General features: G+C 37.1%; 1 protein-coding gene across 5 annotated transcripts in view; it reads left to right on the top strand.

The window, feature by feature from the left end:
• The window catches only part of DMD (dystrophin), a 2,094,983-nt gene that overhangs the window by 761,285 nt on the left and 1,307,272 nt on the right, over positions 1–26,426 (top strand). For all 5 annotated transcript variants that reach the window (XM_032330377.1, XM_032330378.1, XM_032330375.1 and 2 more), the window contains exons 26-29: positions 6,862–7,032; positions 12,793–12,975; positions 19,741–19,875; positions 21,517–21,666. In XM_032330377.1, coding sequence (XP_032186268.1) covers positions 6,862–7,032; positions 12,793–12,975; positions 19,741–19,875; positions 21,517–21,666 — 639 coding nt within the window. The remainder of the gene's footprint in view (positions 1–6,861; positions 7,033–12,792; positions 12,976–19,740; positions 19,876–21,516; positions 21,667–26,426) is intronic.

The following is a 26,426-nucleotide window of genomic DNA, read 5'->3' as shown; positions in this document are numbered from 1 at the left end:
CCACAAAAATTAATGCAAAATGTCAATTTCTTCCTGGCTCAATTTTGGGAGTTTATAGTTTTCCAGGAATGCATCCATTTCATCTAGGTTGCTTAGCTTATTGGCATATAACTGTTGATAATAACTTCTGATGATTGTCTCTACTTCCTTGGTGTTAGTTGTGATATCTCCCTTTTCATTCATAATTATATGAATTTGGGCTTTCTCTCTTCTCTTTTGGATTAGTGTGGCCAATGGTTTATCGATCTTATTGATTCTTTCAAAAAACCAGCTTCTAGTTTCATTGACACGTTCTAATGTATCTCTGGTTTCTACCTCATTAATCTCAGCTCTAATCTTGATGATTTCCCTTCTTATGTGTGGAGTTGGTTTGATTTGTTGTTGATTCTCCAGTTATTTAAGGTGTAAAGACAGCTGCTGTGTTCTGGATTTTTCAATTTTTTTGAGGGAGGCTTGGATGGCTATGTATTTCCCCCTTAGGACCGCCTTTGCTGTATCCCATAGGTTTTGGACTGAAGTGTCTTCATTCTCATTGGTTTCTATGAATTGTTTCAGTTCTTCTTTGATCTCCTGGTTGATCCAAGCATTCTTAGCAAGGTGGTATTTAGCTTCCAAGTCTTTGAGTTCCTTCTGAACTTTTCCTTGTGATTGAGCTCCAGTTTCAAAGCATTGTGATCTGAGAATATGCTGCCTAGAGAAATCTGTACTTTTAATGCTATTCCGATCAAAATTCCACCAATATTTTTCAAAGAGCTAGAGCAAATAATCCAAAAATTTGTATGGAATCAGAAAAGACCTCAAATCACTAAGGAAATGTTGAAAAACAAAAATAAAACTGGGGCATCACGTTACCTGATTTCAAGCTTTACTACAAAGTTGTGATCACCAAGACAGCATGGTACTGGCATAAAAACAGACACATAGACCAGTGGAGCAGAGTAGAGAGCCCAGATATGGACCCTCAACTCTATGGTCAAATAATCTTCGAAAAAACAGGGAAAAATATACAGTGGAAAAAAGACAGTCTCTTCAATAAATGGTGCTGGGAAAACTGGACAGCTATATGTAGAAGAATGAAACTCAACCATTCTCTTACACCGTACACAAAGATAAACTCAAAATGGATAAAAGACCTCAACGTGAGACAGGAATCCATCAGAATCCTAGAGGAGAACACAGGCAGTAACCTCTTCGATATCAGCCACAGCAACTTCTTTCAAGATATGTCTCCAAAGGCAAAAGAAACAAAAGCAAAAATGAAGTTTTGGGGCTTCCTCAAAATCAAAAGCTTCTGCACAGCAAAGGAAACAGTCAAGAAAACAAAGAGTACAGACAAAAGGTTGATATCCAGGATCTATAAAGAACTCCTCAAACTCAACATACACAAAACAGGCAATCATATCAAAAAAACGGGCAGAAGATATGAACAGACACTTCTCCAATGAAGACATACAAATGGTTATCAGACACATGAAAAAATGTTCATCATCACTAGCCATCAGGGAGATTCAAATTAAAACCACATTGAGATGCCACCTTATACCAGTTAGAATGGCCAAAATTAGCAAGACAGGAAACAACATGTGTTGGAGAGGATGTGGAGAAAGAGGAACCCTCTTACACTGTTGGTGGGAATGCAAGTTGGTGCAGTTACTTTGGAGAACAGTGTGGAGATTCCTCAAGAAATTAAAAATAGAACTTCCCTATGACCCTGCAATTGCACTACTGGGTATTTACCCCAAAGATACAGATGTAGTGAAAATAAGGGCCATCTGTACCTCAATGTTTGTAGCAGCAATGACCATGGTCACCAAACTGTGGAAAGAACCAAGACGCCCTTCAACAGACAAATGGATAAGGAAGATGTGGTCCATATACACTAGGGAGTATTATGCCTCCATCAGAAAGGATGAATACCAAATTTTTTTAGCAACATGGACGGGACTGGAAGAGATTATGCTGAGTGAAATAAGTCAAGCAGAGAGTCAATTATCATATGGTTTCACTTATTTGTGGAGCATAACAAATAGCATAGAGGACAAGGGGAGTTAGAGAGGAGAAGGGATTTGAGGGAAATTGGAAGGGGAGGTGAACCATGAGAGACTATGGACTCTGAAAAACGAAAGGGCAGGGGGTGGGAGGTTGGAGGAACCAGGTGGTGGGTATTAGAGAGGGCACGGATTGCATGGAGCACTGGGTGTGGTGCAAAAACAATGAATAGTGTTACACTGAAAATAAATTTAAAAATTTTAAAAAAAATTAATGCAAAATGTGTGAAAGACTTAAAAGACCTGAAACCATAAAACTTGGAAGAAAACAGGGAGGATATTCTTTGACATTGGTCTTGGCAGTGGTATTTTCAATACGACACCAATGTAGAAACAATAAAAGAAAAATAAGTGGAACTACTTCAAACCAAAAAGTATAGATGTACATCAAAAGAGACAATTAACAAAATTAAAGACAACTTACAGAATGGGAAAAAATACTTTCAAACCATGTATCTTTTGGGGGTTATCAGCTAAAATACATAAGGAACTTATACAGCTCAGTAGCAAAACACAATATGGTTTTAAAATAGAGAAACTGAATAGATACTCTTTCTAAAGATGACATGAAAATGTCCAAAAGTTACATGAAGAGATGCTCAGCATCACTAATAAACAGAGAAATGCAAATCAAAACCACACTGAGGAATGACCTCACATTGATAGAATGGCTATCATCAAAAAGGGCAAGAGGAGTGCCTGGGTGGCTCAGTGGGTTAAAGCCTCTGCCTTTGGCTCAGGTCATGATCCCAGGGTGCTGGGACCGAGCCCCAGCTCTCTGCTGGGCAGGGAGCCTGTTTCTCCCTCTCTCTCTGCCTGCCTCTCTTCCTACTTGTGATCTCTGTCAAATAAATAAATAAAATCTTAAAATATAAAAGGCAAGAAATAACAAATGTTGGTGAGGATGTGGAGAAAAGGGAACCCTTGTGCACTCTTGGTGGGGGTGTAAATTGTTGCAGTCACTATGGAAAACAGTATGAGGGTTCCTCAGAAGAATTAAAAATAGAGCTATCTTATGATCCAGCAATCCCATTTATGAGTATATTTCCGAGGGAAATGAAATAGGAATCTTGAAGAGATACTTGGACCCCCATGTTCATTACAGCATTATTCACAATAGTTACGATATGGAAACATCCTAAGTATACAGCTGTGGATGACCAAATAAAGAAAATGAGGGGTACCTATACATATGTGTGTGTGTATACTTATATACATATGTACATACAATGGAGCATTATTCAGACATGAGAAACAAGAAAATCATGCAGTTTGCTTAAATTTGGGTGGACTTTGAGGGCATGATGTTAAGTGATATAAATCAGAGGAAAAAAAATTTTGTGCAATCCTGCTTATATGTGGAATCTAAGAAAGCTGAACTCTAGAACAGAGTAGTGGTGGTGATTGACAGGGCTAGGGTGTGGGCAAATGTAAATATTTCAGTCAAATGTTACATACAAACTTCCAGTTATACACAGAGTAAGTTCATGGGATTTAATATACAACATGGTGACTATAGTTTGCAATGCTGTATTGTATACTTGAACATTACCAAGAGAGTAGATCTTAAGTGTTCTCATCATGAAAAGAAAAAAAATGGTAATCATGTGAGGTAATAGAGGTATTAAGCACTCCGATTGTGGTAATCGTTTCACAATATATATGTGTATCAAATACTCACACTGAACACCTTAAACTTATACCATGTTATATGTCAATTATACCTAAATAAAGCTGGGGTGGAGGGGGAAGTGAAATGAGGAAGGACAGTGCTGAATATTCGATTTAAAAATTCTGGAATGGGGAACATGAAGAACTTTTTGTTTTATATCTGAGGTGCGGCTCTGTAATCTGAAATTTTAGGGCGTAGATTGGGCAATTTAATGCTAGAATGCCAACATCGGTAATATGATACAGGTAAGGGGAAAATTGTCCAAACCTTTTCATAGAAATCCTTCTAAAATATGAAACACCAAAAATTCATATCTCTGGCTCATCAGGCATAGAGCTGTGGAATGTTAAGTTCAGAAAAGACCTTGGAAATCACCTTGTCCAACTGTTAGATAAGTTATAGAGCAGAGATAAAGAAAAATGAGGTGATATCTCCAGGTTCACTTAACTTGCTAATGACTGAGTCCCGGTATCCTGAATGCAAAGCTGATGTTTTTGCCAATACATTTGTGCTGTCACCTCAGAATGACTTCCCACCTGCTTTTCCTTTAAAAACAAAAAACAAAAACAAAACAAAACAAAACAAAAAAACAAAAACACTCCTGATCCCTTCCTTCCAGTGTAGTTTAATAGCATGCAGTGTGTGTGTGTGTGTGTGTGTGTGTTTTAACTACAAGACTTTGGCTAAGTTCCGTTAGTCATTCTAATATTATTGTCACTTTGCCAACTGTCTAAAAAGATTATAGGAGCACAGCCAAGTAGAAATTGAGCAACCTGTTTTCTTACACTACTTATAGGCTCATTGGTTATGCAAATAGCCTTTATACTTTAATTAGTTTAACTGTTAGACATATTGTTCTAGCTATGCCACAGTGAAGCATTTATTTACATTTCAGTAGATCAGGCACTACATTCACCAAGGAAAGTAAAGAACTTAAAAGTTTTTTTAATTTAATTGTATGAAGCTTAAGATGCTTGGAAAAAATAAGGAAAATTAATATGGTTCTGCACATATTTAGTATTTGGTAAAGTACATACAAATTTCATTACAATAAACTATGTGTTATATATTAAGACTGCACAATTAAAACTGTTACTTTAAAGATAGAACTCTACTTGGGATGCCTGTGTGGCTCAGTGGGTTAAAGCCTCTGCCTTCGGCTCAGGTCATGATCCCAGGGTCCTGGGATCAACCCCGCATCGGGCTCTTTGCTCAGCAGAGAGCCTGCTTCCTCCTCTCTCTCTGCCTGCCTCTCTGCCTCCTTGTGATTTTTGTCTGTCAAATAAATAAATAAATCTTTAAAAAAAAAGATAGAATTCTACTTAATTTCAGAGAAAAAAATTAATGTCATTGGATTATATTTCCTTTTTAAGGTGAAAGAGAAACAATATATAATCATTCTAGTACCAAACTGAGATTTTTTGCTCAGTGTGGTACAACAGAGTGCTTTGTTAGAAGAGATTAACATGCATAATTTTCTTGTAGATATTTAAAGTTTTGCTATTTTTCTGGTTAATTAGTAATATATTCTTTCATAAAAAGTAGTTCAGAAATATATGAGAATTTAAAAGTGCACATCTCCTATTACCACACTTACTGTTTTGCAACCTGCTTTTTAAGCTTAAAATTATATACAGAACCACTTCGACTTCAGTACAGATGTATTAGTGCTACATAGTATCCCATTGAGTGCATATGTTTGTCTCACAGTTAGTTTAACTTATCCACAGAAGGACATTTGGATCTGCTTCTGATATGTGGCTGTCTTTAAAGCTGAACTGAGTAGTTTTCATGCCACTTTGTATTTCTGTGGTATTTGTTGTGATCTTTCCTCTCTCATTCCTAATTTTATTTATTTGGGTTCTTTCTCCTTCTCTTAAGTCTGGCTGGAGGTTTATCAGTTTTATTTTCTCTCAAAGAACCAGCTCCTAGTTACATTGATCTGTTCTAGTATTTTTTCCCTATATCATTGATTTCTGCTCTAATCATTATTTCCCTTTTCTGTTGGCTTTAGGCTTCATTTGTTGTTCTTCTTCTAGCTCCTTTAGGTGAAAAGTTAGTTTGTATATTTTAGATTTTTCTTGCTTCTTGAGGTACACCTGTATTGCTATATACTCCCCTTTTAGGACTGCTTTTGCTGCATCCCAGAAGTTTTGGACTACTGTGTTTTGATTTTCACTTGTTTTCATATATTTCTTTATTTCTTCTTTAATTTCCTGGTTATCCCATTTATTCTTTAATAGGATGTTCTTTAACCTCCATGTATTTGTGGTCTTTCCAAACTTTTTCTTGTGGTTGACTTCAAGTTTCATAGCACTGTGGTCTGAAAAGATACATGGTATGAACTCAATGTTATGTACTGGATGAGCCCTGATTTATGACCCAGGATGTGATCTGTTGTGGAGAATGTCCCATGTGCACTTGAAAAGAATATGTATTCTGCTGCTTTAGGGTGAAATATCCTGAATATATTTGTAGTCTGTCTGGTCCAGAATGACATTCAAAGCCATTGTTTCATTATTGATTTTCTGTTTAGATGATTTGTCCATTGCTATAAGTGGGGTATTAAAGTCCCCTACTATTAATATATTATTTTCAGTAAATTTATTTATGTTTGTTATTAATTATTTTATATATTTGCATGCTCCCATGTTGGGGACATAAATATTTACATTATTCCTGTCACTTTTTACACTGAATTTTGTATGATACATTCTTTAAAGTGAAATAGTAAAAAAAAAAAATAATAATTAAATGGAATAGACTCAGATTTATGAACATTAGAAATTGTGCCAATAAACTAACATCTCCAACTGAAATATATTATGAAAAAATTATTTTGTCTCTTCTTTATTCACAGAAAAACATAGCCATACACAATAGCTAAATTATAGTCATGGGGGAATATATTCATTTTATTATATATGTCAAGTAAATGGCTATATCTTATTTTAACACTTAAGTGAAGTTAAATGTAACCAATAGCCATGAGTTATTTCCTCATTCATATAAGCTTTTTTACTTCTTGCTTCTTTTCTATCTAAGCTTTCTGTTATTTGCAGACTGTTCAGTAATAATATAATGACAATGTTTTGTGATTTTCAATATTCATGCTTTGCTTGTTGGTTTGTTTTATGGAAGGTCTATGCCAGGAAGGAAGCCTTAAAGGGAGGTTTGGATAAAACCGTAAGTCTTCAGAAAGATCTGTCAGAGATGCATGAATGGATGACGCAAGCTGAGGAAGAATACCTGGAGAGAGATTTCGAATATAAGACCCCTGATGAATTACAGACAGCAGTTGAAGAGATGAAGGTAAAATTAACCAAATAAAATGAAGCAAAGAAATTAAAAAAAAAAAGAGGCAGCGTTGCTTGACATTGTGATTCTATACTATCTGTTCTTTCCTTGGTTTAATGGTGGAAGTTGATTTTTAATGAATTCAGCTTCAAGTTTGGCATATATTATGGATTCTGAAATTTTTTATTTATAATTTTAATGCATTGTGGTCAAAATATGAATATTGACAATCATTAATGACATTTTCCCCATGACATCTTATAGTATTAAGTGATTGGAATCAGCTACTCACATTGGCTGTTTCTAGTGATGAAAATTCAAAAGGAAAATATGCCAAGGGTTATTGCAGTGACAGTTGAAAATGTAGCTAACAGACTATGATCGTTTGGTTTCTGAAAGGGGTTTCTGAGAATTTAGATACTAAATACTTTAGCTTATGGCCTTTAATGTGAATGAAGAGGACTGAGTTTGCATGGACTTCTCAAACAGTAGGATAAGAAATAATGATTTAGGACCAAGGAAACTAGTGCATAGCAGGGACTGGGAGGTGCGGCCTGAAATAGAGTCTCTGCAGTGGCATTTCACTATGGCCTTGGACACAGGATAGTCAATGTAATCTCTAATTTGTCATGTCTACACTGTGTCAGTTTCTAACTTGAATATATGAACTGAGAATTGAAACTTACTTGTAAGTAAATTGCCTGGCTCAGAGTTGGTATTCAAAGACCCTATGGTAGAATGAAGGGTACTGAATGTATTTCATTCCATTCCCTCCCAAGCTATTCCAAGTGGATCACATGGCGTTAGTCACATATAAAATGTAAAATTAAAACATATAGGGAAGATTGTATTTAAACAGTAATAGTTTTCAGGGTATTAAAAGCTTAATAATTGGGGTGCCTGGGTGGCTCAGTGGGTTAAAGCCTCTGCCTTCAGCTCGTGTCATGATCCCAGGACCCTGGGATCAAGCCCTGAGTCAGGCTCTCTGCTCGGCAGGGAGCCTGCTTCCTCTTCTCTCTCTGCCTGCCTCTCTGCCTGCTTGTGATCTTTGTCTGTCAAATAAATAAATAAAATCTTTTTTAAAAAGCTTAATAATTATTCTAATCTAATAATACCACATATCATTCATTCATTTAAGCCACTAACATTAATTGTATAGTAACTATATTGCTAAGTACCCTTTTAGACACCAACTATAGTGGTGAGCAAGACATATAAAGGACCTGACTTCTTGGAACTTACAATCTAGTGTGGGGAGAGCAGGCAGTGAATGGAGAAATAAACTCATATGAGGTCATGGTAGTTTGCCTAACAAGTAAACCAAGAATATAAAATAAAAAAATAATTAGGATTTAAGTGAAAGTTGGGGGTGGTAATATGCTATTTTAGGAAGGATTGAGGTATAGGAAATTTGTGAGGCATTAAAACCTGAGATTTGAATCCTAAGAAAAAATCAGCCTTAAAAAACAAACAAACAAAAACACACAAGCAAAACCTATGGAAGAACATTTTAGTCAGAGGTAAGAGCTGCTACAAAGACCTTAAGGCTACTGGGAAGAGAAAGAGGCCTGCCAGTCTGCACAGAGTAAAGCAGGATAAATCCCCAGAGATGATTTTGAGGGAGGGAGGGAGGCACATGCTAACAGGAATTTTGTAGGATTGGGGAAGTTCATGAGAAGTGAAATGGGAAAGCCACGGGACAGGTTCAAACAAGAGACTTTAATGATTTTAAATTTGAATGTGGGGAGGTCACTCATAGGAAAATTATATCACCATAGGTAGTGAGAGCTGCAAGATACTTTGGAAGCAAAATAGACCCCAGTGCTTTTTGCTGATCTGAAAACTAAAGTCCCCAGCTAGATGAAGAATGTACTCATAGTCACAGGCTTTATCTGTGGTAGAACCAAGAATACTGAATATATGTCATGCCACCCCATCCCACACCATTCCATCCCACGATGTTCCAAACTGTTCTGTTTTTTCTTTTGTTTCCTTTTAGAGTCATGTGCCATCCCTGTTGCCTTCCATCTTACATCCCATTCTCCAAGTGGCTGTTTTTCTCACCTCCTCTAATACTTTGTAGCCACTGCCTGGGATCCCTAAGTAGATAACCAGCAGTGAGCTTGTGTTCAGCTGCTGTACTTCTCCCAATTCCTCTGTTTGGCTCTGGCCCTCTTCTGGCCCTCTTCGCTCTCTGCCTAACAGTTTGCCTATCTGGCTAACCACCCAGGCAGATCCTTTTCTCTTTTCCAGTGCTAGAGAGCAAACTGTCTCAAATTTTGAAATTTTGCACACAGTTCTTGAAATGAATAACCCAACCAATTAGTCCACGTTGACTTGATTAAATAATTGATCGAGCTACAAAATTGCTCAAGGATGGGGTAATTCTGAAAAGAGGGAAAGCTCAGGCAGCTTCTGACAACAACAGCCAGGGAAGTTGGCAAGAAGATCCAATTTCTTGTACTTTTTTGCCTTCCAGTCAAGATAATCTCTTTAGGTTTGTTTAACTACCTAGAAGGCAGTGATGGTAACTTGTCCAGGCTTCCACCTGTGCTCATGTTGAGAGTAAATTTATCTTTATTATCAAATGAAACTGGCAGACCTACTCAGACACTTTTTCCTAATTTACTCAGAGAAAAAATAGCTTATTTACTTTTATCTCCTGTGTTTTACTTGAAAATGATTATGCTATTTTCCTGACTTCTTTCCCCCAGTAAGTAAAACTTTTCAATGAACATGAAAGAGTTTCTAAGAGTGTTTGATAAACATTATCTGATTTGAAAATTCTGTTGGAGTTCTACAATGAATAAATGGTGAAACTTTATATTAACCTTATTACAAATTTCTGAAATTTCAGTGTTAATTATTTTCTTCTTTATTTTGTTTTAAATTTACACTATTATGCTTACCAGAATTGCATAAATGTATTTACTGTTCTCATTGTATGACAAACTAGAATGTGACTGTTACAACTGAGTGAGCATCTCAGTCACCTTAAAGGACTAGTTCAAACAGAGATTTCTAGGCTTCACCCCAGAATCTCTAATTTACTGAGTCTGGGGTGGGACCTTAGAATTTTAACCTCTAACAAACTTCCAGGTGATGCCAGGAAACAAGTTACAAAGTGGTTCCAAGAAACTGTACTTTGAGAACCACTGGTTTGGGATATTGGCAATGAAAGGTGTCTCAGCATATAATGGATAGATTCATGGAAATAAAGGGAATAAAAAAATACATCATTTCTGATGAGGATTACATCTAAATTATACCACTCATTTAGTTTTCTACCTTTTATTTCAGTGGAGAAATTTTATCTCCATTTCTCCTCTAAATGTTTCCCAGATTCTAAGCTTTTTTTTTTTTTAAGAATTTATGAAAGCCAGAAAAAAAAAATGAAGAATGAAGTGTTTTTCCATTCTGCATTTTTGGTAGTTGTGTAGGTTGTTTGTAACTTGTATAAAATGTAATGTCATTCATTGGATCCAGCACAGAATGCTTCTTCATTTCACAGAGGATTTGAGATGGAGTTAACCAAAACTATGGGAAAGAAAGGATGTAGTTTCCAGGATGGCTTTCTTAAACACTTTGAAACTCAGTTTTCTGATGTCAAATATAGAGATGACAAAATTCATCTCACAAGGTTTTGTTAAAGATGCAACGAAGTCACACATATAGCATGTCTGACACTGCACACAGTGGCACATAGTTAGTGATTGATGGTTGTCAGAATTGTTTGTAAGCTAAAATTACTATAGTCAAAATATGGTTTGTGTAGAAATAAACCTTATGTTCAGTAATGCCAAAAAGAGACTTAAGAATTTTGAGCTAAAAATTTTAATCAATTACATCAAAATCCATGAAGGTAATCACTTAATATTTAAAATATCTTGGCATTTGCCATCATATTATATACTTTTGAGGCACTGTGAGAATAAATCCAAAGGCATAGAGTACTTTTGTTGAAAAATACAAAGGCATTTTATAGCTGACCTTGTCTATTTCTTGCCCATCTCACCTTACTTTACTACACTGCATGTAGGCCCAGCTTCCCTCTGCCAGCACCTACATTTATTGACGTAAGGACTTTCTGTGGTTCCTGTGTCCCACTTTTCCCACCTAAGTGTCAGGCTTCACTACTATGAAATTCACATCCCTCTACCAGTCTTCAATCAATGGTGGGAGATGATGTATAAATACCCCATTTCTTCACCATTGAGTGGGATAACCCTGAGATGTATTTCCCAGAGCTTCCCAGCAAGATTTATCTCTAGTCACCAACACTGGTTGCTGAGCTGAATAAGTATACCTTTATAATATCAATTTCTACACCAGTATTTGCTTTACATGGCACATAAACTACTTATGCTTGAAAGCCCATCTCAAGGTTGGCCTTTGGAGTAACTCAAATGAAAGACATATTGTGAGTGAGTGTGTGTGTGTGTGTGAGAGAGAGAGAGAGAGAAAGAGAGAGAGAGAGAGAGATACATGTGCACATCAAAAGTTGAGGAGTATAAATACCCTGCAGCTAAAGACCTCCAGCAAGATTCATGTAGTTGAACAAATTGGGTTTAGTACTCCTGGCAGTGAGGGAGAATACACACTTTGGGGAACTGTGGGGTTTAGGAGTTAGAGCATATTAGAAAGACCCTGTTGTAGGATCTGAGTTTTTGTTAGATGATTTAGGGAGAGTTGAAGAGATTTGCTTTGGATATTATGTTGTCTGTAACTGGGAATAACTCTGTGATTGGGTGTCTTAATAAATCTGTCTTAGAACGAAGGAAGACTAGAGTGAGGTTAAAGGTATAATTGATAAAGAAACAACACAGGCTCATGAAATATAGAGGTATTGTTGTCATGATCCACAGTGGTAGTAACAAAGTGGCTTTGTCTGATGCTGATACTCTGTGAAACACTTTATGTTTTATGGGAGAAGACCAAAGGCATAGCTGAGGACCAGGTGAGCCCCCTTCCTTTCAGTGGCTGCTCTTCTCATCTTCCTCTTATTTGGTTACTGGATGGAAGTTTCTTTTCTCAAAATACGGTCCTGGATGTAACATTATGAAGACTTTTCTATATTAATTATCTTTTGATTTAAATAATGATATTTGTACTGATTTCAATATTACTCATTCGAGTAATTTAGAAATGATTTCAATTTTAGAATATGGGATATTTTTGTTAGTATTGAAATACATGTTTCGGGACACCTGGGTGGCTCAGTGGGTTAAAGCCTCTGCCTCCAGCTCAGGTCATGATCTCCGGGTTCTCGGATAGAGCCCCACATCAGGCTCTCTGCCCATCAGAGAGCCTGCTTCCTCCTCTCTCTCTCTCTCTCTCTCTCTCTCTGCCTGCCTCTCTGTCTACTTGTGATCCCACTCTGTCAAATAAATAAAATCCTTAACAAAAAAAAAGAAAAGAAATCCGTGTTTCTTGCTTGTCTAATATACATGTCTCTGTGGGCATGTATGTGTGTACATATGCACACATACACATATATGAAAGAGGGTGAGAGAGGACACCACAAACCCATACCCACATGTTGGCTATTTTGCACTGGATTCTGATGAAACAGCTGTTACATTCTGATAATAATTTTTCCTTCCAAATTCAAGTTTTAACTAAATCTGAATTTATGGAAGTGATTGTAGTCACTACTGGATTTATTTTTATTAATCTCACAGGGATCAGGAAGAAAGTATATGATATACAGGAATGCATTTTCAAAGTAAATCCATTGCCTTGCTGTCAAGTGAGAGAGCACTCTTTGTTTTTCAGAGAGCTAAAGAAGAGGCCCAGCAGAAAGAAGCCAAAGTGAAACTCCTGACTGAGTCCGTCAACAGTGTCATAGCTCAAGCTCCACCTGTAGCACAAGAGGCCTTAAAAAAGGAACTTGACACTCTCACCACCAACTATCAATGGCTGTGCACCAGGCTCAATGGCAAATGCAAGACCTTGGAAGTCAGTTGCTTTTCTTGATCTTTATTACTTATGTGTCAGTTTGTGAACCTATGTGGCTCACAGTGATTAAGAATAGGAACACTGGGGCGCCTGGGTGGCTCAGTGGGTTAAGCCACTGCCTTTGGCTCAGGTCGTGATCTCAGGGTCCTGGGATCGAGTCCCGCATCGGGCTCTCTGCTCAGCAGGGAGCCTGCTTCCTCCTCTCTCTCTCTCTGCCTCTCTGTCTACTTGTGATCTCTCTCTGTCAAATAAATAAATAAAATCTTTAAAAAAAAAAAAAGAATAGGAACACTGGTGTTAAGACAGCTTAGGCTGAGTGTCCTCACAAAGTCACTTAGAAGTTTGTGACTTTGGGCCTGTTGCTTACATTGTATGAATGTGTTTCCTATCTGTGAAATGGACAAAAAAAATGCATATTCCATAGGGTGCTGAGAAAATTAAATGAGTTATTCTATTTAATACTTTGCCTAGTGAGCAGTTCTAGTTCTAATTCTTATTATTACCTTATTACTATTATTATTAGGTTACAAAAATCTTATAAATAAGTTTTCCCAAGATTTATATAAACTGGTCTTAATTCTTTCATACATTTTAATGTGCATAAAATCATAAGTATCAGAGTCCACATTTACTTTGTGGAGAAGTATGTTCTGTGATAATGTTAAGAATCAATCTGCCCTGTAGGGTGCTTCACAAGACATGTTGTCTAGCTTTTTTGTGGGGGGGCATTTTACATTATATTTAAGTATCCATTTAGGTCTTGCTTTATCTTTTCCAGATGCTTTACTCCTTAGTTTATCTGAAAATAGCTGACAAAGAATTCATGTAAAAATACTATTTACTAACAGTAAGGATTGTGTCGAGGAGCACAAAACTTTGCCTAGCACCAAAAGCTGAAGCCATCAGAGACTGCCCACTAGCTGGGCAGTAAATTAAGCCCCCTTTGCTGACATGAATTGAGTCATCTTAGTGAATATATTGATAAACAATTCATATATATTCCAAACCAATGGAGAGGGACTAAAAAGGGACTGTATGACCTTATAATTTCAATACAAATGGAAGAGATTTTAAGTGTGATTGCAGATGAGAAATAGAGGGATAGCTCAATAGTCTTGAAAACTGTATTAATATGAAAATAAAAGGTCTCTTTAGAAAACATATCCTGAAATAGGTACAAAAAGTCCCTCCCTCATGTAACAAGATAGTATGAATTAGTTTGGACTTCCCTGGGACCCATAGCATCATCTCTTCCCTTCCTTTCCTGTTTTTTTTTTTTCTGTAGCTCTTAGCACTAATACAATGGATTTTGTTTTCTCTCTCTCTCTCTCTCTCTCTCTCTTTGAATATGGCTGACACACAGTGTTATATTGTTTTCAAGTGTACAGTGTAGTAATTAAAGAACTCTGTACATTATGCTAAGCTCATCACAAGTGTAGCTCCCATCTGTCATCATTTGTTATTATATAAAGGTTTCCCTTTTATCTATCTCTGCGTATTGGATTCTTTGTATTTTTGTGAAATTTGTCTTCTAGTTCTCAAATTATCTCCTCAACTGACCGTTTCTGTTTAAATATACTCATTTCTATATATGCATCTGCCTATGTACACATTTGGATAGGATTTTATATTTTTCTGAAGACCTTGTTTTCCATTTCTTAAGATTTTACTTGGTTATTTAGAAAATTTTTTTCTTCTTTTATGTAATGTTTTGCTTTTGCATAACTGATTCTATTTCTTCTTTTTGTTAAACAAATTAAACCTATGCAGTCTGTTTGGTTGAGAAGTCTCCATGAGTAATGAGCATGAAAGAGTTTTGATTTTCCAATAACTGTAACCACCAATGTCAACCCTCATTTTCTGCCTAGTAATTGGCTTCCTAATCACTATTGCTGTCTGATCCCATGATTTTTCATTAATTTTTAGTTATTAAAGTTTAGTGTTATTTAAATTTTGATATCATAGTTTGTTAACATCTTCCATTAGTCTAGATTAATATGTGGCTGCAGCAATTTATACAAAGGTGGGAGTGCGAAAAAAAATGATTTAAGCGTCCACTTCTCCCATTCAGTTTCTGGATAGTGATTGTGTAGTATTGGTTTAAGGGATGATAATGAGGGTAAAATACTTCCTTCACATAACTCCCTTTTCTTTGCTGGTCACAGTTGCTATACCCTATTATTAACACCCATAGACATCTATAATGATGAATATGTCATCACCAGATTCTATAGGTTATCACCACTGATCTGGCTTGTTCACTGTAGACTTGATGTGATCTTTGGGGATCTGTATTCATATAGATTGTGAGCCCCCCCAAAAGATCTTATATTCATTCATGGTGCCTTGGAGTATTCAACAAAATTTCAGGCTGACTCCGGCCAGTAAGCTTAAACCACATTCTCCTGAAAGTTACATCTTTTAAACCCATGCTTCCATGGTGCCCTGAAGTCTTATTTCTCCACCATATTTCAGCTTAGCCAGCAAGCTCTGGCACATCCCATCTCCCGTAACTCCTTGATTCTTCCTTGGCCATACAAGCAGCTCAGTAGGTAATGCATGCCAACCATCTCTTTCAGAATGTACCCACCCATTTGATGAGCAGTATTATTTTAGATCCTTTAAAGAAAAGGGACCAGATGGGTTTCCTCTAAACACACAGTAAAAAGTTAAGAAAAAGATTTGTTTCAAGGGCACCTGACTGATTCAGTTAACAGAGCACATGACTCTTGATCTCGGAATTGTAAATTCAAGTCCTACGTTGGGTGTAGAGTTTACTTTAAAAGGTAAATTTTGTTTAAAAATTGCCTCATTTTCCAGTCTTTCTTTCTTCATATCCCCCCATTGCCATCCCCACCAGTTCCCTCTGTTTAGACCACAGCTTGTGAAAACATGTAGAAGTTTGTTTGTTTGTTTTAAACATAGAATATAGGGAACTTAGCCTTAAGCTCTTAAGTATGAACTCTACTTGTCAGTCTCAAGAAAAAGAGATCTTACTGGCAACTTTTAACAGCAAGCTAAAGTTATTTATTATCAAATTCCCTACCATTGTGTCATCTTTAGATTATAAGTTGTCGATTCTACATTCATTACAACTACTGACTGCCTCAAATGGCAGTAAATTTCCTCACGTGGCTTGTGATTTTTTGTTTCTGAGTTCACGTGTAGTAGGAATTGTTTTTACTGGAAATCCTTTCTGCTCTGGGCTGTCTGAGGGTCCTCATGAGTTTTGTTTTTTTTTTTTTGCTTGTTTGTTTTTAATGTTTCTACCAGAGTCCTAGAAATGTTACATTCTACTCTCATGTGTAATATAAACTTACATTTCAGTTTCTGGTGGGTGAATCCTTATTTTCCAACTAAAATCCAAAGGATTCTCAGGTTTCTTGCTAATTCCTTGTACTCGAGTGGAGGGGGATTTTATAGACCTTGTTTCCAGGAGAGGTGAGACACAACTTTATGCTCTTCCATGTGTGAGGCCAGTGCCCCTTTTTTCATCCCAAATTAGTGTTGAATACCCTAGCTTGTGTGTCATATACCCTGTTCTGATATGCCAGTGTTTTTTTTTTTTTAAGATTTTAATTATTTATTTGACAGAGAGAGATTACAAGTAGTCAGAGAGGCAGGAAGAGAGAGAGAGGAGGAATCAGGCTTCCTGCTGAGCAGAGAGCCCAACGTGGGACTCGATCCCAGGACCCTGAGATCATGACCTGAGCCGAAGGCAGCGGCTTAACCCACTGAGCCACCCAGGCGCCCCTATGCCAGTGTTTTGTTAAGCTTTGCCTCCCAACCTCTGCATGCACTTAACTTCCCTCTTTGTTTCTGCTTTGGGAAGATTTTCATATTTCACAGAGCAGCCTGATGAGCTTAAATGTTGCCCTTTATGTTTTACCCAGCATTTCAGTGTCACAAAAGCAGTGGTGGGTGGATTGCCACATCAGCTCCACTGACCATTTTGAATGGAAGTTTCGTTTTTCTTTTGTCATCTCTTCAAAGCCATGGTGAATTCTGTGATTTCCAAGTAGTTTTGAGTTCCAAACTGCAAAGCTTAACAGTTATTCTAAGTGGCTTTTAGCTCCAATTCAAACGGCAAGACAACATTTTATTTTGCAGAGGTGACCTGTAAAGCCAGTGCATTCAGCCTCTTCAGCTGTGTCCTTCAGATGCATTGAGGACACAAGAGGCCATCCATCCTGACAGTTAAATCAGCAAGGTAGTTCATTACCTCAATCTGCACCAAAGTTAATAAGACACATTACCAATCACATCTCCTTATCTTCAAAGATCTGAAGTACCCTGGGGTATTTAAGGAGATATTTATATTTTCCCACTGGGATCTTTGCCCAGAAGGAAGATAGCCTGTAGTCCAGCAGGAGCTGGAAATGACCCAGATTTAAGATTTCTGTCACCTTTTAGAGCAAAATACTTAATTTCACTTTCTGTAATAAACTGTACCTGAAATACTAAGCAGGTATTTGTAGGGTGGCAAGACAGGTTAGACTGATACTTTTCATCAGTTTAGAGAAGGAATGTCTTCTGTCATTTGCAAGGGCTATAGGCAAAGTGAAAATATGGGAAATCTGACAGAATTTTTGGTTTCTCCTACAATAAAACTTCCTTCCTTAGTGGGGAGGAAGCAGGTGAATAGTGATTGAAGGAGTAGTGGGATGGGGAGTAGCAGGTGGTAGTGATTGAAGTACTGTATGTATAGGTTTGTCCAATATTTACAGTATCAAATCTAATGGAAAATGAACATTTTTGTATTCATATCCTATAGCGTATCTTCCTGCTTTTTTCCCAATAGACTTTCTTTTCCCAATTTGCCTTTATTGTTTCTTTGCTTAAAAAAATGTTTTATCGCACTCAAATGAATACCTAAATAATGTATTGCTCAATTTCACTTGTTTTGAGCATTACGAAATATCATAACCTTAATATTTGGGTTTTCAGGGCTTGTCCATTTTGCCCAGCATTTCTGTGTCAGAAACTCATCCATGTTTGTTTTGTTTGATGAAATTTGCATTTTTACTTCTGTGTTCTCTGTTTAAATGTAGTACAGTGTGTCTCTACATTCTCTGGTTAGCAGACATAAGGTTGTTTTTAAAATTTTGGTTATTACCAAAAGTGCTAAAATGAACATTCTCTTAACTGTCTTTGTTGTCCACACAAAGCAGTTTCTCTGAGGATATATATGCAAAAGTGGAGTTGCTGGATTGTGGGGCATGTGTATATTCACCTGACTGAGAATGATGGATTGTTTTCCAAAACAGTCATTTTAGTAGACACAGCCACCAACAATAAATACAAATTTTTGTTAATGTGTACCTTCTTTTACACTTAGAATTATGAAATTTCTCATTTGTGTCAGTCAACCTGGTACAAATACCATGTAATCTTGACTTACATTTCCCTGACTGCTAATGAGATTGAACATATTTTCATATATTTGTTGGATATGCATATATCTTTTTCTTTGAAATGGTGGTTTAGGGTTTCCATTCATTTTCCATTGGGATGTCCCTTTACCTTTTAATTGGCTTGGGGACATTCCGTTTTTACTCATCTGTTAGAAATTTTGCAATTGTTTTCTTCAAGTTTTTAGGGTGGTTTTCAATTTCTTTATGGGTATCTTTTGATAAATAGAATGGTTTAACTCTACTGTAAACAAATTTATTCAGGTTTTTTGGGAAGGTTGTTTTTGTTTTGTGTTGTTTTTTACAAAATATCTTATTTAAGATATCCTTTTTCATCTCAAGTTTATAAAATACTCTTTTGTATTTTCTGGTTGTAATATTAAAGTTTTGCTTTTTTATATATGACTATGTTTGTGTATTACAGTAATCATTTTTAATACATATCAAAAGCCATTTTAAAATAGTCATATCCATAGTTATGAGTCATATTCTTCCTAATATGCCTCAAGGAAATAATTTGAAATATGGAAAAAAAGTCTATATTCATGGTGATATTCACCATAAATTTATTAGCAAACAAAACCAAAAATAGGCTAACTACCCAATAAGTTTTGACTGTTAAGAAAAGAATAATACAGCCACTTATATGGAAATTTAGATTTTCATTAAAGATATATCTTCCGTTTTTTAAAGATCTTATTTATTTATTTGACAGAGAGAGATCACAACTAGGCATAGAGGTAGACAGAGAGAGAGGAAGAAGCAGGCTCTCGGCTGAGCAGTAAGCCCAATGCAAGGCTCAATCCCAGGACCCTGAGATCATGACCTGAGCTGAAGGCAGAGGCTTAACCTACTGAGCCACCTAGGCGTCCCAAAGATATATCTTCTTAGTAATACAGAAAAATTATATGATATAATGTTTAATGAAAAGAGCTGTGTAGCTAAATCTTGCTTTAATGTTAGCTATCATATTACATGCATATAATAAAGTTTAAAGGAGCTCACAGAAAACTGGTCATGTTTAAGGTTTTGCAGGTTAGATCTCTATATATGCATTTTTGTGTATGCTTTTTTTATTTTACAGATGGTAATGTTGATGAGATTTTTATTTATAAAAGTAAATCACTGACTCTTTAATTAATTTTTATAGAAAGATGTTTCCTTAATGATTAGTAATTATAAACGCATTAGCTGATCAACATGACTAGTTGTTTTTTCAGTTATCTACTGCAAAGGAAATGTGAACAGTATAAAATAAACATGTTCAATTTTTAGAGCTTTAAAAATGAAAATCCCAAAACCCCACAGTCACTCCTATCATATATTTCATATGCAATATGTATTTCTTTCTTAGGAAGTTTGGGCGTGCTGGCATGAGTTATTGTCATACTTGGAGAAGGCAAACAAGTGGCTTAATGAAGTAGAATTCAAACTGAAAACCACTGAAAATATTCCTGGGGGAGCTGAGGAAATCTCCGAGGTGCTTGATGTAAGTTGTGACTTAATCGAAATGATAATAATTCATGTCATGGATGCCCAGGACCAAGTAGAAAAGAGCTGCCGGGGAAACAGTACAGAGAGTGTGGTTGCCCTGCCTCTCCTGGCTCTGGTGCTTTGGATGAAACCTTTGTTTCTTCTGTAACCCTTCTAGTCTCAAGTTTGTAAAGACGATTTAAATAACCTTTTCCAGAGGACATCTGCCTTTTTCTATATTACAAAGTTCTACGTTGACACATTTCTTTACCTATTTAAATCCACCAGAGACACACAGACAGTGTGAAGGTACTGTTTTGCTCCTTCAGAGCAGAGCTACACAGGATGATCATATAAACCATTACTTTCAGTTTAAAGCTACATTTATTGAATTGAAACATAATTTTAGATTATTTAAAAGCATAAATTTATACTTTACGGAATGCTGTGAGGTATTAAATGTGCATGCTCTGATATTAGGAATGTATCTTTAAAATGTTCATACATTTTGGTACTACAGAATCTTAATACATTTTCGGGTTTTATCTTGAAGACGTTTAAAAAGTAAAATTTAAAGGAATTGGCAGGTGTAAACTTTTGATTTATGTGAACTTCTCACAATAATCATTTCTGTTCTATACATTTTATTGTACATTTGGTTAACCCTTTGTGTATAATGAATATGTAGTTTTGCCATCTGTATTGTATATAGGGCCATTTGCAATGCAACCCCTGTGTAAATATGCTAAAATAACCTACGTAAATTAAGATGCAAAGAAAATGTAAAATGCCTCTTCAGATAGTATTAAGATTCTAGAGTGTTATAGTAGAAACCTAAACATCATATATCCAACTTCCTTATTTTCTCAAGAGGATTGTAAAACCTGAAGAGTTATCAGAGAACAATGAGACTGGTCTCAGGTGAACTATAATTTTGGCCTTGTCCTATTCAGGGATGTTAACTGACCGTGCATTCCTTGTCAATCAGCAATGTGATGCATCTTCCAAAAAAAGTTGAAGCACACACAGTGCATTAGTAGAAGGATGGTGGCCAGAACAAAGGGTGCAGTGATGCACTTATCCTATTAAATGATCAGACTAAAGGACTTCAGGCTCCTCTTTATTGCTTTTCTGTCCAAAGATGGCTGCTCCACTTACAAGCTATGTGTGTGGGGAAAAATTATGAAGGGCACGATTTCTTCTAGAGGTTGTATCTTTTTTTTTTCTTTTTAATTTAGGAAGGGAAACTCTGCTCTTGAATTTCTACCTACATATCGTTTTTAGAGTTATGTCACTTAGCCACCACTAGATATAAGAGAATATTTAAGTATTTTAAAGTATTATTAAGTATTAAGAATATTAAGTATTTTACCTTCCCAGGTTTAAGAGTAGAGGACCTCAAAGAAGAATGAGGTTGTGGATAATTTTTAAGTGGCCCATTCCACAGTCCTGCCACAAGCTCATGAGGATACACATGGAGAAACATTGTATTTTTTTAAGTAACAATGGTCTTTGATGTTTTATTGTCTCAATTCAATACTGCTTTAAATTGTTTTTAACTTAATGATATGTAAATAAGAAGATACTGAGCATTTTGTGTTAATTCAGTATATTTAGAAAAAGAAGGGAAATAGTAATTATTGCAAATGTGTTTCAGTCACTTGAAAATTTGATGCAACATTCAGAGGATAACCCGAATCAAATTCGCATATTGGCACAGACCCTAACAGATGGTGGAGTCATGGATGAACTGATCAATGAGGAACTTGAGACATTTAATTCTCGGTGGAGAGAGCTACATGAAGAGGTATGGCCATAAGAGTAAAAAATCTTTTTAAACTGATTTGCATAAATACCTAACAAATACTTGCAGGTGTCTCAGGAAAAAAAAAAGAATACTTTAAATATTAGCTCAGCTTCCAGGTTTTAGAAATTGCCATGTGCCAGACATGAGTACATTATTTACATGTGTCTTCTATCATTTTATCTTACAGAAACATTATAAAGGGTGAGTTTTAACAGGAAACAGAGATATACCAAATACAGTAAAATGCTTAAGTCCACAAGCTGTAAATAGATTAACAATTCAAAATCAGATCTTATTTGACCACAGGATTCTTTTCCCTACCCAAATTAACTGGTATGTGTAGGTATCCTCATCTCTTTCTCCTTCTTTCCCTTTCTCCCTCTCCCCCACCTCACCTCTCTCTCTCTCTCTCTCTCTCTCAAAGAATTATTTATTTGAGAGAGAGAAACATGAGAGCACAAGTAGGGAGAAGGGGAAGAGGGAGAAGCGGAAGCCCCTCCCACCCCAGGCTGAATAGGGAGCTAGCTATAGGGCTTGAACCCAAGACCCTAGGATCTGACCCAAATGCAGAGGCTTAACTGACTGAGCCATCCAGGCATCCCTTCCACCGTTCTCAACATGTGCATACATATTACAGTCATGTGTAATCTGTTAGTCATATGTGTGATTCTCTTAGTACTCTAGATACTCTTTATGCTTCCCAAGTAACACTAAAGAGCTTTAATTTATGTATAACAGAAGAATTTTCATATGCAAAAATTATACCATGTGTTTTCTGAACGTTTTCAATCAAAATTAAGAGAAAATAACATATTATTCCAAATCAAATAGTGTTTTGTATATACTCTACTAAATCAGGAATGGATTACTTGTCAAAAAGAACAAATACATTATAATGGAGTTTAGTTTCGTATCCACTTTTTCATGTATCTCTAACATGTGAGACAGTGTTCTAAGGTTAGCTAATCAGTAGGAAATTTTTCTCTCCATTACTCATAGACAGTGAGCAGTTAAGCAAAATTCACTGATATCTTAGTGTGTTCAGAACATAATAACAACAATATCCTTATAAGATGCAAAAAAAAAAGGGGTGCCTGGGTGGCTCAGTGGGTTAAGCCGCTGCCGTCGGCTCAGGTCATGATCTCAGGGTCCTGGGATCGAGTCCTTCATCAGGTTCTCTGCTCAGCAGGGAGCCTGCTTCCCTTCCTCTCTCTCTGCCTGCCTCTCTGCTTACTTGTGATCTCTCTCTGTCAAATAAATAAATAAAATCTAAAAAAAAAAGATGCAAAAAAAATTGTGTTAAAAGTTACCACAGAGGACTTGAAAACACAGAAAAACAGTGTAGACCTGTGTGGATCAGCACAGGAAGACATTTGGGGTAGCTTTTCTAAAGAAAATTCACTGTGAATGACTGATTTTTTTTTTTTAAGATTCAAAACATTTTTTAAAAGTAATCTCGACACCCAGTATGGGGCTCGAACTCAAAACCCTGAGATCAAGACCTGCATGCTCTACTGACTGAGCCATGAAGGCAGCCCTGTGAACATTTTAAAATCAGAACGGGAGATAGCCAAATGGGTGGGTGTAGGAGGGTAATCCCAGACAGGTAGACATACACATGCAAAAAATTGGAAGCATGAGGCTGGTTATCATGCACATATGCAAACCATTAGGTTTTGCCTGAGTGTAAGGTACAGGTCGGGGAGTGTTGAAGGTAGACCTGAATAAGTAGGCATCAGCAAGATGACTGAGGGAAACCAATGCTTCTCAAACAGCCTGGTCTATAAGCATGCACTCAGAGAACACCGAAGGGTTTAGAATGTCAGGAGGAAGGGCCACCTGGGTGGTACTGTTGGCTGAGCATCCGACTCTTGTCTCTGACTCTGACATCTTGACTCTGACTCAGGCCGTGATCTCAGGGTTGTGAGATCGAACCCCAATTCGGGATCAGCACTCAGTGTGGAATCTGCTGGAGATTGTCTCTCCCTCTCCCTCTATCCTTTCTGCTCATGCTCATTTGCTCGCTCGCTCTCTCTCTCTCAATAAGTAAATAAGTAAATATTTTTAAAGATTTTATTTATTTATTTGATAGAGATCACAATTAGGCAGAGAGAGAGGAAGGGAAGCAGGCTCTCTAAGCAGAGAGCCAGATGTGGGGCTTGATCCCAGGACCCAGGATCATGACCTGAGTTGAAGGCAGAGGCTTTAACCCACTGAGCCACCCAGCTGCCCAAAAGTAAATATTTTAAAAGAATGTAAGGGGGAAAGAAGAGGAGCAGTGCTGTATCAGCTTATATTACCTCTGCAGTGACCGTGGAGAGTAAGTGGTCTAAAAGATAGGGAGGTTTCAGGTGGTGAGACCAAGGAAGGAGTGGTATTTTTAGGTCAGCTGAACACAAGGGCAATGGTGATAGGTACAGTGAAAATGAAAAATCTAGGAGAGCATCTAGGTTTCTGATTCAGGTGACTGGATAGCTATTTCTCATAAACAAGATTGAGAATATGAGAAAAAAAAAAGCGAGTTTGGAGGTAAAAAATCACATGTCACTTTTTATCTCCATTGATCCTGCAGTGCCTGCTGAAGGTTGATACCAACCAAAAGTAATCCCTGAGTCAAGGACTTAGGTGCTATTAGTTAATTTGAGAGATAATACCAAGAAGGACACATGAGGGATTGGAGAAGGAAAGCTTAGAGAGTTGATAAAGGGTACTTTTAACAGTGGGTTTCCAGTGGGAGTAACCAGGCTAGTCCTACTGGGAACTTTAAAGAAATCATGTACAATACCAGTGTCAGAGAGCATGCTCTGAAGTGTCCCAGTGAGCTGATGGAAACTGGAGTGTTTATCCACCAATTTCCCTCTGTTTTTGTTTGAGGATTGAAAGAAGGTGCATAAAATCCCCCGCTTCTGAGCTGTTGAGTGCAGTCCAATTAAAATATGTGGGTGCTTGAGGTGCGTGCTTATGGAAATGCCACCACAGCTTTAGGTGAACTCACAGCCATTGAGGTTAAGGGACTATGTGGTAGGGTATCAGCAGGGTCTACTAGAATTCTTAGGGAGTGTCTAGCAAGGATTTTCCATAATTCAGGAAAACAGATACATAAAAGGATCCAGACCAGTTATACAGATGTGGGATTTACCAGGCCACATGCTAGTTAAAACTCTAAAGTTCATGACATCACCCCAAGTAAGCCCAAGGAAAATGAATCATGGACAGAATTTAGGAATTATGCATAAAATCCAGGTTTAGGCAGGGACACCTGGGTAGATCATTCAGTTAAGCATCTGCCTTTGTCTCAGGTCATGATCTCAGGGTCTTGGGATTGAGTCCCACGTCAGACCCCGTGCTGAGTCTTTTTGCTCTCTCCTCTCTCATGAATAAATACAATCTTTAGAAAAAATCAAGGTTAGGCAGAGGAAGCAGTGTTTCCAAAGGAAATGAGAATAAATGGTCACAGAGGTTATGAGGAGACAAAGTTAAAAGCAGGGTGCTTAGGAGGTAGCAGTTTATAAAGAGGAGCCATGAAAAAAAAAAAAAGTCAGATACAATAAGCAGGCCTGGTAAGATGAAGACAGAATTGGGCAATAAGGACATTACTTATGACATTTACCAGAATGGTTTTGGTGGCATTTCCCTGGGGATAGACAGAACAGTGCTGGGGCATTACAGAAGACATTAGGGAAGAAGAAGGAGGAAAGCAAAGTTTGTACCATGCTTGTAAGGAGCTTGGCTATGAAGAGAAAGAATGATCCTAAGAGGGATGGTGGGGGGGGGGTATGTAGGAAGCCTTTTGTTGTTTAAGTGGAGGAGAGGTTTGATCTTTGTAAATTAGAACGAAGTGTGGAGTTAGGAGAGCCTACCCAACCCCTCAGTGACCTTAGGGCAGATTGAGGGGGAGGTGCCTGTCTTTGCTGAACACTTTAGTCACCCTTTCCCCCTATCAATGTGAGGGACTAGGAATTGGCAAAGGGGATCCCAAAGAGTCCCTTGGCCTCTCACTTCTTGTTGCACTGTTGTTCGATGTGAGCAAGAGTAGTCATTTGTAGATGGCAACTAACTCGAAGTTCATTTAAATTTGGATTTTGTTAGGGAATTGTAGTATGCTCTTACTTATATTTGACTCAGTATCAGAGTAGAAATTGCACTTCAAGCAAAAAATCAAAAGTCACATTGTAGAACCGACCTTGGCGAAGCTGTGAAAAGGCCCAAATTGTAATCTTTAACAATGTTCAGAGTCTATCTATTCTCTCCTTAGGAACAGATCAGTCTCTAAAACTGACCTTGTCATTGGTCTTATTTATTTAATATTCTTGCAAACCTTTAGTAACAGAGAAACTACTTATGCTCTTATATTGCAAAGTTCTTTGGTGTGGAACCAGGCATTTTCCCCAAATAAATAAAAATTCAACTCAGAAACAGACCTTGATTGAAAACCTACTCTGCTAAAAAAAAAAAAGAAAGAAAGAAAGAAAGAGAGAAAAAAGAAAACCTACTCTGCTATATCCATATTGAGTTACTAAAATGTTGGCTATAGAATCAGAAAACCTTAGGTTAGAATAGCCCCTTGTTATTAGTCAGGGTTAGACAGGCCACAGAAACTACACAGCTAGAAAGCTACCTGTGGCTGGTGCTGTTGAACTGAGGGAAATAGGCTGGGGCACCAGGAAGCTGCCCGTGGATTTGTCCCCCACCCCCATGATGAACTTGCCACTGCGTCACCCACAGAGCTTGCCAGAAGACACCTGTGGAGGGTGCTGCTA

This window comes from Mustela erminea, chromosome X, assembly GCF_009829155.1.
Source record: "Mustela erminea isolate mMusErm1 chromosome X, mMusErm1.Pri, whole genome shotgun sequence".
NCBI classification, from domain to species: domain Eukaryota; kingdom Metazoa; phylum Chordata; class Mammalia; order Carnivora; family Mustelidae; genus Mustela; species Mustela erminea.
Note: the sequence above shows the minus strand (reverse complement) of the source record. Positions and strands in the feature narration are given on the sequence as shown.